General features: G+C 32.2%; 4 protein-coding genes across 4 annotated transcripts; 3 read left to right on the forward strand and 1 right to left on the reverse strand.

Annotated features, from left to right (window-relative positions):
* Window positions 1-1,189: 1,189 nt before the first annotated feature.
* Window positions 1,190-2,011, forward strand: LOC122723543 (ABC transporter G family member 35-like). Its single transcript, XM_043956035.1, has 5 exons — window positions 1,190-1,208; window positions 1,291-1,476; window positions 1,656-1,738; window positions 1,784-1,888; window positions 1,979-2,011. The coding sequence occupies exons 1-5, from the start codon at window positions 1,190-1,192 to the stop codon at window positions 2,009-2,011; spliced, it is 426 nt and encodes a 141-aa protein (XP_043811970.1).
* A 468-nt stretch (window positions 2,012-2,479) lies between these two features.
* LOC110613416 (RNA polymerase sigma factor RpoD) lies at window positions 2,480-4,344 on the forward strand. The gene is made up of 4 exons (XM_021754519.2): window positions 2,480-3,554; window positions 3,738-3,848; window positions 3,929-4,009; window positions 4,087-4,344. The coding sequence occupies exons 1-4, from the start codon at window positions 3,291-3,293 to the stop codon at window positions 4,159-4,161; spliced, it is 531 nt and encodes a 176-aa protein (XP_021610211.1). The 5' UTR covers window positions 2,480-3,290; the 3' UTR covers window positions 4,162-4,344.
* Window positions 4,345-5,182: 838 nt separating this feature from the next.
* LOC110613345 (UPF0481 protein At3g47200) lies at window positions 5,183-6,941 on the forward strand. The gene has a single exon (XM_021754419.2). It carries the CDS (start codon window positions 5,393-5,395, stop codon window positions 6,776-6,778), a length of 1,386 nt encoding a protein of 461 aa, XP_021610111.1. The 5' UTR covers window positions 5,183-5,392; the 3' UTR covers window positions 6,779-6,941.
* A 4,432-nt stretch (window positions 6,942-11,373) lies between these two features.
* Window positions 11,374-12,646, reverse strand: LOC110613931 (ribosome-inactivating protein gelonin). Its single transcript, XM_021755350.2, has 2 exons — window positions 12,539-12,646; window positions 11,374-12,407 (listed from the first exon to the last, which is right to left on the reverse strand). Exon 2 carries the CDS (start codon window positions 12,371-12,373, stop codon window positions 11,486-11,488), a length of 888 nt encoding a protein of 295 aa, XP_021611042.1. The 5' UTR covers window positions 12,374-12,407; window positions 12,539-12,646; the 3' UTR covers window positions 11,374-11,485.
* Window positions 12,647-14,167: the final 1,521 nt, after the last annotated feature.

Genomic DNA, 14,167 nt, shown 5'->3' on the forward strand with positions numbered 1-14,167 from the left:
GTTGCTTCCTTGGGTAGATCGACAGCGCCAGGAGCGGAACTCTTCTCAATTCAAGAAGGAATTAAGCTTGCCATTAACCTTGGGTTGCATAAGGTTAAGGTTGAGACTGATTGTTGGGAGACTATTGAAATTATTTCAGGCAAATCCCCGCCCCCAATGAGCGTATACACCGTTCAGTTTGTTCGGAATGCTCTTCATGTCAACTAGATTTCAGCATTGCTCCCGTGCTAAGAGAGGCAGGCTAATTGTGCTGCGGATTGGCTATTAAAATTCCGCAGCAATACATGGGCTTTTTGCATAGCAAGTGTTAAAAAATTTAAATTTTGGATTGAAAAAACTTATTTTCAGATCAAAATAAATTCAGTGCATCGGTGCGATAGAATTTGTTTAAAAAAAGTAAAAAAAATTAAAAACATTAAAATGAGGTATCTAAAAAAAAAAGGTATGTATATATATATATATATATATATATAAAAGTTAATTTATATTTTGATTTTTAAAATTTAATTTTTTTTAAAAAAAACTTTACTGCACTTTATCTTGCTGCATTAAAAGTGTTGTAGAATCTGAATTCACGAAAAATGATTTTTTTTTTCCAAATTAGAGTTAAATTTTTTTTTTATCCTTATAGGGCAAAAAGCCCGCAATACACTGTGGAATTCTGCGTTTAAAAGGCTAAAAGTTTTGTTGCTTTCTGATGCTACTGTTTAATTGGTAGTTTGGTTTCTCTGAGCTTCCACCCTTCTTTTAAAAAAAAAAATTAATTTAAAATGTTTAAAACATAATTTCAAAATGGAAAAAGTTAAATTGTCAAATAGTTTTTCTAATACTATTTTAAATGGTAGGCTTTATACAATTGGTTCTAATTATTTCCAAGTGTTTGAGCTGACTCTGTAAAACTTATTGGTTTCCAATTATAAGTTTTAGTTTAATAGTTTTTAGGATGGTAAAATCTTGTGCTGAGAGCTACAAATAAAAAGGGCGTTTTCTAGAAAATAGTCCGAGTACAAATAATTAGTTTATCTTTAAAATGTAAAAGAAAGCTTTTTAAGGATTTGGAACCAATCCCCTTATATCTGAGACACCAAATTCACCTTTTCCTCCCCATCCACAAGTCAACCCTTTTTTTTTACTGTTTAACTTTCCAGATAACTACATTGCTCTGTTTTTATTATCAGTTACGAGAAACATGGAAAGATATATTGACTGTACTTCTACTTTGTCCTCAACAGATATTTGTTGAAGAAGTCATGTAGTTGGTTGAGCTTAACCCAATTGGGAATGCTTTAGTAGGACTTCCAGGAGTGGATGGCCTTTCAACTGAACAGGGAAAGAGGCTAACTATAGCGGTTGAATTGCTTGTCAATCCCTCAATTATCTTTATGAATGAGCCCACATCAGGCCTCGATGCTAGAGCTGCTGCTATTGTTATGCATACTGTGAGGAACACAGTGGATACAGGACGAACTGATACGCGCAATTCACCAACCCAGCATTGATATTTTTGAAGCTTTTGATGAGTTATTTTTCAATTTCTATTTTATTAACCTGTAACAAACTCCTCATTTTATAATCACTTTGTATGATACCTTCCAATCCTGATCCCTATTATATGTGCTACATTTGCTTTTAACATGGTTTGTCATTTATTGCAGCTCATGTTGATGAAAGAGGAGGACATGTGATATATTCTGGACCTCTTGGCCGCCATTCTCACAAGCTTGTTGAATATTTTGAGGTGAGTATAATCATAAAGATTTAACGATTTCCTTTTATACTGAAGCATTTGTATCAGAAGTTCTCTAAGAGATCTAAAATTCTGCTTCAGTCTGTACTAGGTGTTCCCAATATCAAGGAAGGTTATCATCCTGCTACTTGGATGTTAGAGGTGGGCTCAACTTGGTGTTGATTTTGCTGAAATTTATGCAAATTCTGATCTTTATACATAAGTAATTTGAGGGGTCTTGCTTCCTTGTAGCATCAAATTCAAGTAGGTATGGATAAATCATAGATTTCAAATAATTATCAATAATGAAAATAAGAGGAGTCAAATATCAGCAAAATATACAAGCTTATGGGAAAGTAGAAACATCTTTTTCTTTCTTTTTTTTTTTTTTAATTTTTTTTTTATACAATTAACTCTTATTAGGATTTGAATTCAAGAAGAGAATTTTAGCATCAATGAGTTGGAATTGGAAAAATATACTGTTATATAATGTTTGTTTCAAAAGGTTGTTTGACATATTTATCTTATTATTTTGAATATCTTACAATTAAATATGTTAAATTTGAATAGAAATTTAAAATGAAATTTTACAATTTCTTAATGGGCATATTTAAAACGATATCTTTCTCAAAAACACTTAAAATGATTATGTTAAATAAAAAAATATATTTATTGAAAATTTCAAAAACATTTTTGAAAACTTAATCTAAAAAGTGTATTACATTTATTTATTGAATATTTTAAGTTAACAGTTAAAATCCTAAAAATTAAACAAATACTTAAAATCAGGAACAGGAACTTTGTCAGCTCAGATTAAGTTTTCAATGCATACAACCTTTTCCCATAAAACTCCCTAAATCAATGGGAATTTAGAACTATTTTCAAGATGGATGTAGTAATGATGTAACTATTCCAATTTCACCAAATCTATCTTGTCCCCTAAGGCTCTCAGAGATTACTCTTTTTTTTTTTTTTCTCCCTTTTTTTCTGTAGGTGAGCCTTTATTTTCCATCTCCACAAAACAGAACTTTCACTCAGAGCAATCTTCTTTAATGAAAAAGAAGATTCACCAATGCTTTTAAAGACCCTTCAACCAAATTAAACCAATATGTTCACACTTAATTAGGATCAATTATGTATATGTATTTTACCAAGATTGTATGCTTCATGTGAAAACTTAAATACATGAAGAACCATGCATATGCTAATTTGAAGCAAAGGGAAAAAAAAAAAAAAAGAAGGCTGAAGAGGGTTCTAAAGTGAAGTCTTCATTCAACAAAAGGTAAAATCTTCTGGCTAAATCCATTATTAAAGTGCATAACTTGGCTTGGTCTAGTACTAAAAAAAAGTGATGATGGCAATTTGGTCATTTAGCTTAATGTACTGTATTTTTTTTTGTTGTAAAGTAAGCAATTTGATTTAGCTTCATACCCTTTAAAGCCAGCTTTGCTTTATTTATAACCTTAACTACAACAAGAGAAAGAAAACAATTACCACAAATTCCAGAGAGAAACAGCAAGAAAAGAAAAGAAAAGAAAAGAAAAAGAAAGAAAAGATTAGATCAATGAGAACCCATAAACAGATATTGGATAAACAACAATCACAAAGCCAGAGATTTAAGAATCCATCTATTATCAATACAATTGGAAGTCCAGCAAAGGATGATGATAATGAGGAGGAGGAAGAGGAGATATCAAGATCAGCATTGGCTACGTTTCGAGCCAAGGAAGAGGAGATTGAGAAGAAGAAATTGGAGATTAGAAACAAGGTTCAAGCTCAGTTGGCTCGAGTTGAAGAAGCAACCAAACGCTTAGCTGAGATACGAGAAGTAAGTTCAGATGCACTGCAAACTGAACCAATTTTTCTTTTTCTTAAAGGCATCGTCTTTCGTTTCTCTGGCCTTGATGATACTGTCCCCAATGACAAGGAATATAGACCTATTGATCAGTTTTTTTCATTCCTTATGGATATGGCTTTTTCACATGGGGAGAATTTTTTTTTTTTTTTTTAGGAGCTTGAAGCTCTCGCAGATCCTTTGAGGAAAGAAGTTACACTTGTGAGAAGAAAGATCGATATGGTTAACCGGGAGTTGAAACCTCTGGGGCAAACGTGCCAGAAGAAGGTAAACTCATTGGAACCATTGAAGCAAATTTTACTTGAAGGATTAAAAAAAGTATATGTGTGTGTGTGTTGATTTTGCAGGAGAAAGAATACAGAGAAGCACTTGAAGGTTTTAATGAGAAAAATAAGGAAAAATCTAAACTAGTTTCCAAATTAATGGAGGTAAATATCTAAAGTTTTTCAATAATATTGAATTATTTTTTCTGCATAGTTTAATTAACCTTTTGATTGGTTGTCAGCTGGTGGGTGAAAGTGAGAGACTGAGGTTGAAGAAGCTGGAGGAATTGAGCAAGAACATTGAAACACTTCCCTAATTTGAAGATTCTTATAATAGCAATAGCCAATGTTTGTTATATAAGCTTGATGTAATTAGAATCATATGTTTGAACCTTCTGCATATTTTTTCTTTTTTCTTTCAGTGATTCTAATTTTCTGATACAGGAAAAAGGAAATTACCCACCAAACTGCAAGTTTGGTACTTTCGGATTTCTTTCTAATCTTGAATTTAAATGTAAGATATTCTTTGTTTCAATCAATCATGAATCATTATTTTAGGGAAAAAAAATGATGGCCAAGCCCTTTTTTTTTCCCAATTAAGATATTGAACATTTTAATTTCAATTTAGTAATTTAAAAACAATGTTAAAATATTTTACTAAATTTCATAAAATAAAATTATGTATCATTTTATATTTTAATTAATTATAAAAAATAATGTGCCATTAAATATATTATCTTTAATAAGAAACCAAGTTCGAAAGTCAATTTCTATGCAGGTAAAAATTATTGAATTTTATCTGCTTTTAAATCTAATAATACATTGTTTGGATTCATTTTATTAAGATATAACTAATTTCAAAAAAAAATTTAATTAAATATTTTGAAAATATATAAATATTTGTTTAATAAATAATTCTTTTTAGAAAATAAATTATTTGGACTCTATATATCATAATGAAAAAAAAAAGAATGGAAAGAGCCAGATTTTATTTTTTTAAAAAAAATAATAAAAGAGATAAATTGAGGTAAGTAATAACATATTTCATCATACTTGAATAAAAAATATATAAACACAAGAAAAGTTTCATTCTAAATTAGTCCAGAAGTTGAATTAGTAAAATTTTCAATTTCTTTTATCTAAATTAGTTTAAAAAATTCAACTTAAACTCAAATTTATCTAAAAAGTCAGAAAATTAAAAAATTTAGCTCAAAATTTTGAACAATTTGTTTTTTTTTTTATTTATAATAATAAAGTAAAGAAATATAAGTTTGAAACTTTTTTCTAATATAGATTAAAAAAATTTAAAATTTAATTAAATAAGGATTCCATAGTGTCCAATGAATACAAGCAATTGACTTGGCCCTGGTTTGGAGAAAACAAGAATAGCTCGATTAAGAAAATTGCTACATTTTCCTGCAAGCTATGAGTCTCTGTTTTTCTTCTTCTTCCAATTGTTATCTAATAATATTTGCATAGGCAGTGTTTATGATCATGGGTTTGAGATTTTGAAGCATAGAGTTGCCAAAATTCACCAAAGTAAAACACATGGAAACATCAAATTTTCCCACCAGCCACAGCCAAGAAAATGGAGGAATCTCTCATCAGATTATCAGGATCCCAGAAGAAGCAGATCAAGAATGGATAACTTCAGTTGAAAAGAAGATCCAAGAGATTCCAAAGCTGTTGAGCAAATCAGCAGGTGGAAGTTCCTGTTGCATTTTTAGAGTTCCTCAAAGTCTAGTTGAAGTCAACACCAAAGCTTATCAACCCCACATAGTCTCCATGGGACCTTACCACCATGGAAGAGACAACCTTAACATGATTCAAGAACACAAGTGGAGATTTCTTGGTGCTGTTCTTGCAAGAACACAAAAGCATGGTGTTGGTCTCAGTGACTTGTTTAAAGCCATAGCATCAATGGAGAAGAAGATAAGAGATTGCTATTCTGAAACTATTGAATTCAGTAGCCATGATTTGATTGAAATGATGGTGCTTGATGGATGTTTTGTGATTGAACTTTTCTGCATAGTTGGAAGGTTAGTTCAGATTAATCTTGATGACCCATTATTCAATATGTCTTGGATTTTGTATTTTCTCATGAGGGATTTTCTCAGGCTAGAAAATCAAATTCCTTTCTTTGTTCTTCAGACATTGTTTGGGCTATCATTTTCAGATTCCAGGAAGGAAAACATTCCCTCCTTGACAGAACTCACTCTGGGATTCTTTGATTATGTGGTTCAGAGACCAAGTGAAGTCATAGACAGCTGCAAAAATCTGAATGGGAAACATTTGCTTGATTTTTTTCGTTTAACTTTCGTCTCAAAATTACAAGATCATCAAGTCCCACGAAAGATTAGTCCATTTCTTCATTTGATTCAATCCGCTAACAAGCTTCATCTTGCTGGAATCAAATTCAAGCCAAGGGAGACTGAAACCTTCTTAGACATTAAATTCAGTCGAGGAATCCTCGAAATACCTCCTTTAACAATCGACGATTTCACCAGCTCTTTCTTGCTGAATTGTGTAGCATATGAGCAATGTTGCAGCCATTGTTCAAAGCATATTACAACATATGTTACATTCATGAGTTGTCTCATCAACTCCCCTGTTGATGCTGGGTACTTGAGTGATCACAGAATCATTGAGAATTACTTTGGAACTGATATGGAAGTTGCAAAATTCTTTAATAACATTGGCAAGGACATTGCTTTTGATATTCAAAGGAGTTATCTGGCGAAATTGTTTGAGGATGTTAATGAATATTACAGGAACAATTGGCATGTTAGATGGGCAGGCTTCAAGTACACCTATTTTAACACACCTTGGTCATTCATGTCTGCCTTAGCTGCACTTGTCCTCCTCATCCTTACTATCATTCAGGCGTTCTTTGCGGTGTACGGTTATGTTCATCCTCTCGGCAATGGGCATTGATCGTGTTGTTTATGTTCAGTCCAATATTTTTGTGCATAGAAGCTTGATCCCTCAAGGAAAGACATTGTATATACCACCATGCTTCTTTTAATGGACCAATGTTTTTGTGATTTTCTCAACTTTGATGTTATAATATGAAAGGCGTTCTTTGATGTTGATATTATCACCTTCTGCTGTGTCGATGAGATCGCTGATGGCATTCTCCATGCTCTCATGCAATTTGATATTTGTAGGTATTTGAGATTTAGCCTTAAGCGAATCATAATCAAATCCAAGTTTAACTTCTTTGGCTTGTGGGTCTTTGAATGCATCATTGATATGCATGTGCTTGCTTTGCTGCTTCTGGCGGACGCCCACGCTGAGAACTGCTGCTCGGGGGCGAATGCTGCTTATATGCATCATGCATGTGCTTGGTTTTCTGCTTCTGGAGGAAGCCGATGGTGAGAGCTGCTGCTGGGGGGCGAGTGCTGCACATTTGCATAATTTCCTCTTAAGCTGGATTACATCATCCTTGGCCAATTCTTGCATAATTTGGATTTGGATCTATAGTATAAAACCATTGAACTAAAAAAATTTTGCTCATTTAATAAATTAAAAATAAAATAAACATATTATAATAGAATTATCATCCATTCATTAAATGTTTTTAAAGATATTATAATAGAATTTTTTTTTCTCTCTTTTATAATCACAATCGAAAACAGAATCTTAAATAAAATAATGCATTAATCCAGAAAAAGCCTCCCCAACCAGTTTTATTTATTTATTTTTTATGTTTTTTAATTATTATTTCTTTGTGAGAAAATAATTAATTAATATTATATATGCATGTAAATTCAACTTCATTGATGTAAACTTCTTACCAAATCTGATGTGACACAAATTTTAATATTCTCAACAATTAATCCTTTTCGCTTTAATTAATTGATTAAGTTAATTAAAAATAAATTAATTATTTACCCCCATGCCTATCTCAAGAAAGATAAAGTAATTAATTTCTTAATAATTTTTTCTATCTAGAATATAGGAATTTAATTTTTTAATTTAAAAAAATTTATTTTAAAACAAGTAAAAATTTTGCATGATTTTATAAGATTTTACTTAATTTTTTTTTCTTATGAAATAAATGATATTAAACGAGGACTAAATGAAAAATGTTAGATGGAGAAATAGTTTATCAATGAGTCCATTGGATCAAGTCCTTATCTATCATATATAGTTAAGTATCTAGCATTTGGATGATATAGAATCCGATTTGATTTTGGATTTTTGGTTGTTTGTTCATTCTTATAGTCTTTATATATCATTAGATTAGTGTTAAGTTTTTTTTTAATATATAAGGGAGCAATTCTAGTGTACATGATGGGTTCAAAACAAGTAAATTTTTATGAGATCTTAAACTACAAGAAATTCGCACTTTAGTAATGGATAAATCCGTTAGTAAATGATATAATTCCATTACTGATTCGAGTCACTAACGAAATTTATTCGATGTAGAAAATTTCATTGATAATTTTATTTCAAATGGTACTTCAAAATCCGTTAGTGCTTACAACGAATCATCAACATGCAGTTGCGTTAGTGATTAAAATGGATGATCAATTTGTTGGTAACTGCAATCGTTCGTGTCAACGGATTTTAAAATATTATTAATGGAAATTCCATCATTATTCTGTCATAAATACTAACTGAATAATAATCACTATTCTATTACAAATACTAATGGAATTTTTATTACCAATTCGATGTTGACTGCAATCGTTCTTGTCAACTGATTTTAAAATATTATTAATGGAAATTCCATCACTATTCTGTCACAGATACTAACTGAATAATAATCACTATTCTATTACATATGCTAATGGAATTTTTATCACTATTCCATTATGGATACTAATAAAATTTCTGTCACTATTCCGTTACCATAGAGTACAACTAATTGTATCAATAACATAATTTTTTTGTTATTGATACTAATGGACGGTCCGTTAGTAATTTGTTAGTGAATATGGAAATTCAGCTATGTATCTAGTACTATTTATTTTTTCACTACATACCTATTTTTCATGACGCTACACCTATACATTAATAATATTCATGATCTCAACATAAACATAATCAATTATATTATATAAAAACAACTACCAACTTAATCACTAAAATTATAATTAAAATTAAAAGTGTTTTAAAATATCAAACATGGCATTAGTAATATCTAATTTAAGTATAATATATATTAAGTTTCACAAGTTAAACAAAAAGTAATGTGGAAACAAAAAGTGGCATTATCATATGTAAAACACATCAAACTAAACTCTCCAGCTCATCATTTGTATCTTTATCGCTGTCTGCATGCTGGTTAGGATCGAATAGGGCATCATCACAGTGTTATTGTGGAGCAAAGGGGTAGGAGCGAATGTCTAAGAAGATATCCTGCTGCCCTGCTGTGCCATCATCCTATGCATAAACTGTTGCAGCTGCTCCATAATCAAGTTTAGTTTATCATTTTTTGTCTCGAACCGATCAATTTTAGTCATCATAAAATTCATTTGCTCACTCACAGCAACATCCATATGGGACGCAAAGGAGAATGAGGCAGAATAATTTGAAGAACTATGGAAATATGAAGAAGCCTAGGACTTTAATCCATAAATTCGACTCTTCTTTTGCCCACCAAATGTCTTGTAATACAGCTGGGCCTCATCTATGTTTGGCTGCTCACATATTTCCTCTCATTGCTGCATAGCAAACTTCTTCAACTTTATGTAGCACTCCTGCAATATAAAAATATATTAACATAATATTTATTTGATAATATAACAATTAAAAAGGTGATTATAAATTTAATATCTTAGAAACTTACGTAAATAGACTTCGACCTTGCATCAACAAACTCATCTGTCCCCTTCTCTTGTGCGTATGCTCAAAAATCTCATGAGAATGAGGATCTCTTTCCAAACTTTTTTTCAGTTAACAATTATATCAAGGATAAAATTATCAATGCATAACAAATAAATAAATAAAATTTTTATTATAAATATCATCTGTTGGTGGGTATACTGTGAAACAGATCCACAAGCGTGCTTAAAAATACCAAACCCTACACCTTCAACCTCACTGCATCTGTTTGAAGAAAACTTTTCACACTTATATTTGTAATTAGAAGTATTTCAAACTTCTTGCCACTTCCTCAAAACAGAATCTGGAGTAGCTAGTTTTTTTTTCTTTCATTTTTTGATTTCACACATAAACCCTCTATATTTCTAAGCTGCCTTCTTTTGCCAAACAGTTTTTACTAATCTTTCAATTGCTTCATCCCAGATAAAATATTTCTGTAAAAAAAGGTGCTTGCAACAACTGCTGCTTTTGTGCTACATAGCAGCAGGTGCTTGCAACTACTCTTATTGTGATGTGCTGCTATGCTGATGCAAAATTACAGCACTCCCCTGCATAGCAGCAGTCCCTGCTGTGGTGCACAACAACATTCCCAAGATGAAGATGTTTTGATAAGATTAATACATAAAGGGTTCAAAACAGGAATATAAAAGATAAAAATCTACAAGTTATTAGAACACAATCAACAAAAGAAGTGCATAAGAGGCAAAGTATGAAAAATTATAAAGAAATACGAAAAAAAAATTAAGTTAACTCAGTAAAATTACAGAAGATTACAGAAGATGCAGAGGATTGCAGAAGCTCATTAGCTACTGTGAAAGACTCCTACCATTCTACAACACCCCTCAAGTATTATTTTAGATAATGAAAAAAAGAATTGAAGTTAACTCAGTAAAATTACAACTCAGTAGCAAAATCAATAGCCTCAAAGTTAACAATATTAGAAATAGAAATTTAATTGCATAACTATTGAATAATAAGCTTATAAGAATTCCTGGCATAAAAAGTCATACAAAGTGAACTAGACAACCTATTAGGCATATTGCAAAAATAAAATCAATGGAAACTGCAAAATCAAAGGAATCGAAAGCTAGCAATAAGAGTAAAATGTGGAACCATAAATATTGACAAGTCATTGAATGAGGCACATTGACGATAGAAAAGAAGAAATAACCCGCAAATACATCAGCAACATTGAAACCAACAAGCTTATCTTGTGCCGACGTCGGTAACTGGCCAGAGAACGTGGCTATCAAAGAGAAGGAAAGAGAGGAAATAACTTGCTACTGATGATAGGGAACAAGCTCTCAATCGATCATGTGAGCAATGTTGAGCAAGGAAGACACAGTAACAATGGTGATAGCAATCAATCGAAGATAGACCGACAAAAAACTTGTGCCACGATGGTAGCAGAGATGACAGTAGCCTGAATTTATAACAACTAATATCCATTATTGAATCTATAACAGATACAAAAATCAGTTAGTAATCTGTATTTTTAATAACGATTTTTTTAACTGAAATTTACTTTTTTAGTATATAAAATAATTTTTTAATTCAATTAGTAATTTTGTTACTGTGATTAACGAAATATTTTCCGTTAGTGATTTTGCAATTTCTTATAGTATTATTATATCTGTGTTCTTGGATCTATATGAACGAGTTCTAGGGGAATATTTTCCGAAAGAAGAATAGAGATATTTTTATAATAAAGAAGGAGACTTTTATTCCTCACTTTATTCAATATCGTCATACACACTGAGAATTAAGATGGGGAAGTGGGCATTAGCTAGCTCAACGCTTGCCCATTATTTAAGCTACATCTATATCTTGTCGAAGGCTTGATACGGACTTCTTAGAATCGAACAGCAACAGTGCCAAGTAAGGTCTTATTTGTTTAACGTTGGTCACATCGAAAAAAGTATAGTCAGATTTTTGCAACTGAACTGGTTCTTGAAACACTCCTCCATTAGATTTCTGGATTGCAGAAGACAGTGCACTCCACTGGTTTTCGAGGCTAATCACGTCGCCAAGAGGGCGAAATCTTTGGTAGAAATAAGTCATAATCTTCCTCTCAATGTGTGAGATTCTTGACGCTTCTGAAACCATTTGGATAACAACAAGCAGAGGAGCAGCAATTTTATTATGATCTGATGAGCTGTATTTGTTAAGTGAAAAGATAGCAGAATCCAGTGAAAAGAGTCCCAAGTCGACATTCTCTCTGTCGGCACCTAAGTTTTTGAGATCAGGATACCCACCACTGAATTTGAACCTGATTTTTGTTGTGCCTTCGAAAAGATCAGAAAATGCAGCAGCAGAAGTATCGTTAAAGAAGTATGAACTAGCTTCAACTTGATAAGCCACCAGGTAGACGTTGACAACATCTATTGCTAATGTGGTAGAAGCCTTGGCATTTGAAAGCTTCACCAAAACAAATCTCTGAGCATTCGAAACTTTGGATTCCTGACGCAGCAATGGTATCGAGTAGCTTTCAGCTCCACTTATCAACTCTTTTCGTAGAGCCTGCACGAATTGGGAGTAGGTGTCGGGAGTTGCATCGGCGGTGGTGAAGCTCACGGTGGGAAACCCAAGTTTGTGTTTGTCATCTGAAGTTATGGGGCAAACTCTCGCCAATCCAAATGCAACTGTCCAGCAAAACCATGTTGCTGCTACAACCCACAGGTTCTTGTTTGCTTTCATTGGCAATCAGCTGAAGAAATTGTTGAAATTCCACCTGTCAAGACAATTGAAAATATGTTTAATATTACAAAATATAAACAAATAATTAACATATTGACCGAGTTGAAGTAGCACGAAGTTGCTGAGAGAAAGAAAATGAAGATAGAGAAATTAAGGCTTCATTACTTGCAAAGAAGCGAGGAAGAAAGCGAGAGAGCAATGTTGGAAAAATATACTTTTATACGATGTTTGTTACAAAAAGCTGTTTGACATATTTATATTGTTATTATGAACATCTTACAATTAAATATGTTAAATTAAATTTAAAATGAAATTTTAGAAGTTCTTAATCGACATATTTAAAACTGATATCTTTCTTAAAAACACTTAAAATGATTATATTAAATAAAAAAATATATTTATTGAAAATTTCAAAAACATTTTTGAAAACTTAATCTAAAAGGTGTGTTACATTTATTTATTGAATATTTTAAGTTAACAGTTAAAATCCTAAAAATTAAACAAATACTTAAAATCAAAAAGTAGGAACTTTGTCAGCTCAGATAGCCCTACAATGCTTTCACAGGTCCCAACATATAAATTAAAGGTGATAAAAAAAAATCCAAACAATTTAGATTTTGACTTTTCGTCAATATTTACAATTCAGCAGACTTTAATATAGTGTGATTTCTTATCAATGAATTGATTATATTATTATTAAATTTACAAAACATGTTACGGTATAAAAAAATATAAAAAATTGTAATTATAAAGATAAACGTAGGTAATTATTTTTTTAAAAAAATTACTATAAAAAATTTATACTATCTATTAATTAAAATTCTAAAATTATTTTAATTATGCCACTACGTAGTTTAAATATGTAATAAAATATTTTTAAAATTTAAAGTGTTACGATAATTTTCTAATAAAATTTAAGATGCAAATATGTATCTGCCACTAATTAAGACTGATAATCTGAGATTCAGAAAATAAGGTTTTACAGAGGTTTTGTAGGTAATGGAAAACTTGGAGGTCTGAGGGAAGGGTCTCTCTTTTTATCCTTTTCCTTTCGTCCGCTAGTGACATATAACGGAGCCCTCGTCGTTGGGCCACGTGTCTCTGCTATACAGATATGGACGTACGAACATATCAGACTCCTGCTACATGCGTAACGATCTTTGATTCGCCTCTGACACGCATGCAAGGGGACCCGCTAGCAAGAAAGGCTGGCCGCTTTCTGTCTTCCGGGTCGGACAAGAAGGTGGGGTTGTGGCCGAAGATGGAGAAGGCTGGACTGTGGGCCCAGAGGGTTTGGGCCAGCTTGTAAAGAAAGCTTAGGTGGAGTATGATCTCACAGCGGAATGGGCCAGGTCTGGCTCTTGGGGAAGATCTGGAAGCCTTCATATCGTGGGCTGTTTTTCATGGGCCGACTCTTAGACAGGGGTGAAGGAACCCAGCGGTCATCAATTGTCCCTTTACCTTCTCGTCAGTTATTGCCCGACTGACGAGGGGGTAAACATCGTGAGTAATAATGACCGCGCCGCTCCAGGACAAAACTGTTCAGAACCACTTTTCGTCTCATTACTGTTTCACATTTTGAATTCTCTCTGTCTTCTTGGAAAGCTTGCTCTCTTCTGCTCTCTGTTCTCCTTCGCCATCTTCCGCTTATCCATCTTTACTGTGTTTCAGGTACACTTTCTTATTCCTCCATGGAAGGTCCTAAACTTCCCGAAGTTTTTGATCTTAAATCATGCATCACTCCTTCTTCCATAACTAAGTTCATTTCTCGGAGGTATTTAGATACTCCACTTT

This window comes from Manihot esculenta, chromosome 4 (assembly GCF_001659605.2).
Source record: "Manihot esculenta cultivar AM560-2 chromosome 4, M.esculenta_v8, whole genome shotgun sequence".
In the NCBI taxonomy this organism is placed as follows: Eukaryota; Viridiplantae; Streptophyta; class Magnoliopsida; order Malpighiales; family Euphorbiaceae; genus Manihot; species Manihot esculenta.

What these genes read in the sequence shown, in the direction of transcription:
- LOC122723543 (XM_043956035.1), top strand. An exon ending in AGCTTGTTGAATATTTTGAG is followed by an intron (nt 1,739 to 1,783) that starts GTGAGTATAATC and finishes TTTATACTGAAG; the next exon opens with CATTTGTATCAGAAGTTCTC. An exon ending in CTGCTACTTGGATGTTAGAG is followed by an intron (nt 1,889 to 1,978) that starts GTGGGCTCAACT and finishes GCTTCCTTGTAG; the next exon opens with CATCAAATTCAAGTAGGTAT.
- LOC110613416 (XM_021754519.2), top strand. Translation starts at nt 3,291, where the DNA reads ATGAGAACCCATAAACAGATATTGGATAAACAACAATCACAAAGCCAG. An exon ending in GCTTAGCTGAGATACGAGAA is followed by an intron (nt 3,555 to 3,737) that starts GTAAGTTCAGAT and finishes TTTTTTTTTTAG; the next exon opens with GAGCTTGAAGCTCTCGCAGA. An exon ending in TAGTTTCCAAATTAATGGAG is followed by an intron (nt 4,010 to 4,086) that starts GTAAATATCTAA and finishes ATTGGTTGTCAG; the next exon opens with CTGGTGGGTGAAAGTGAGAG.
- LOC110613345 (XM_021754419.2), top strand. Translation starts at nt 5,393, where the DNA reads ATGGAAACATCAAATTTTCCCACCAGCCACAGCCAAGAAAATGGAGGA.
- LOC110613931 (XM_021755350.2), bottom strand. Translation starts at nt 12,373, where the DNA reads ATGAAAGCAAACAAGAACCTGTGGGTTGTAGCAGCAACATGGTTTTGC.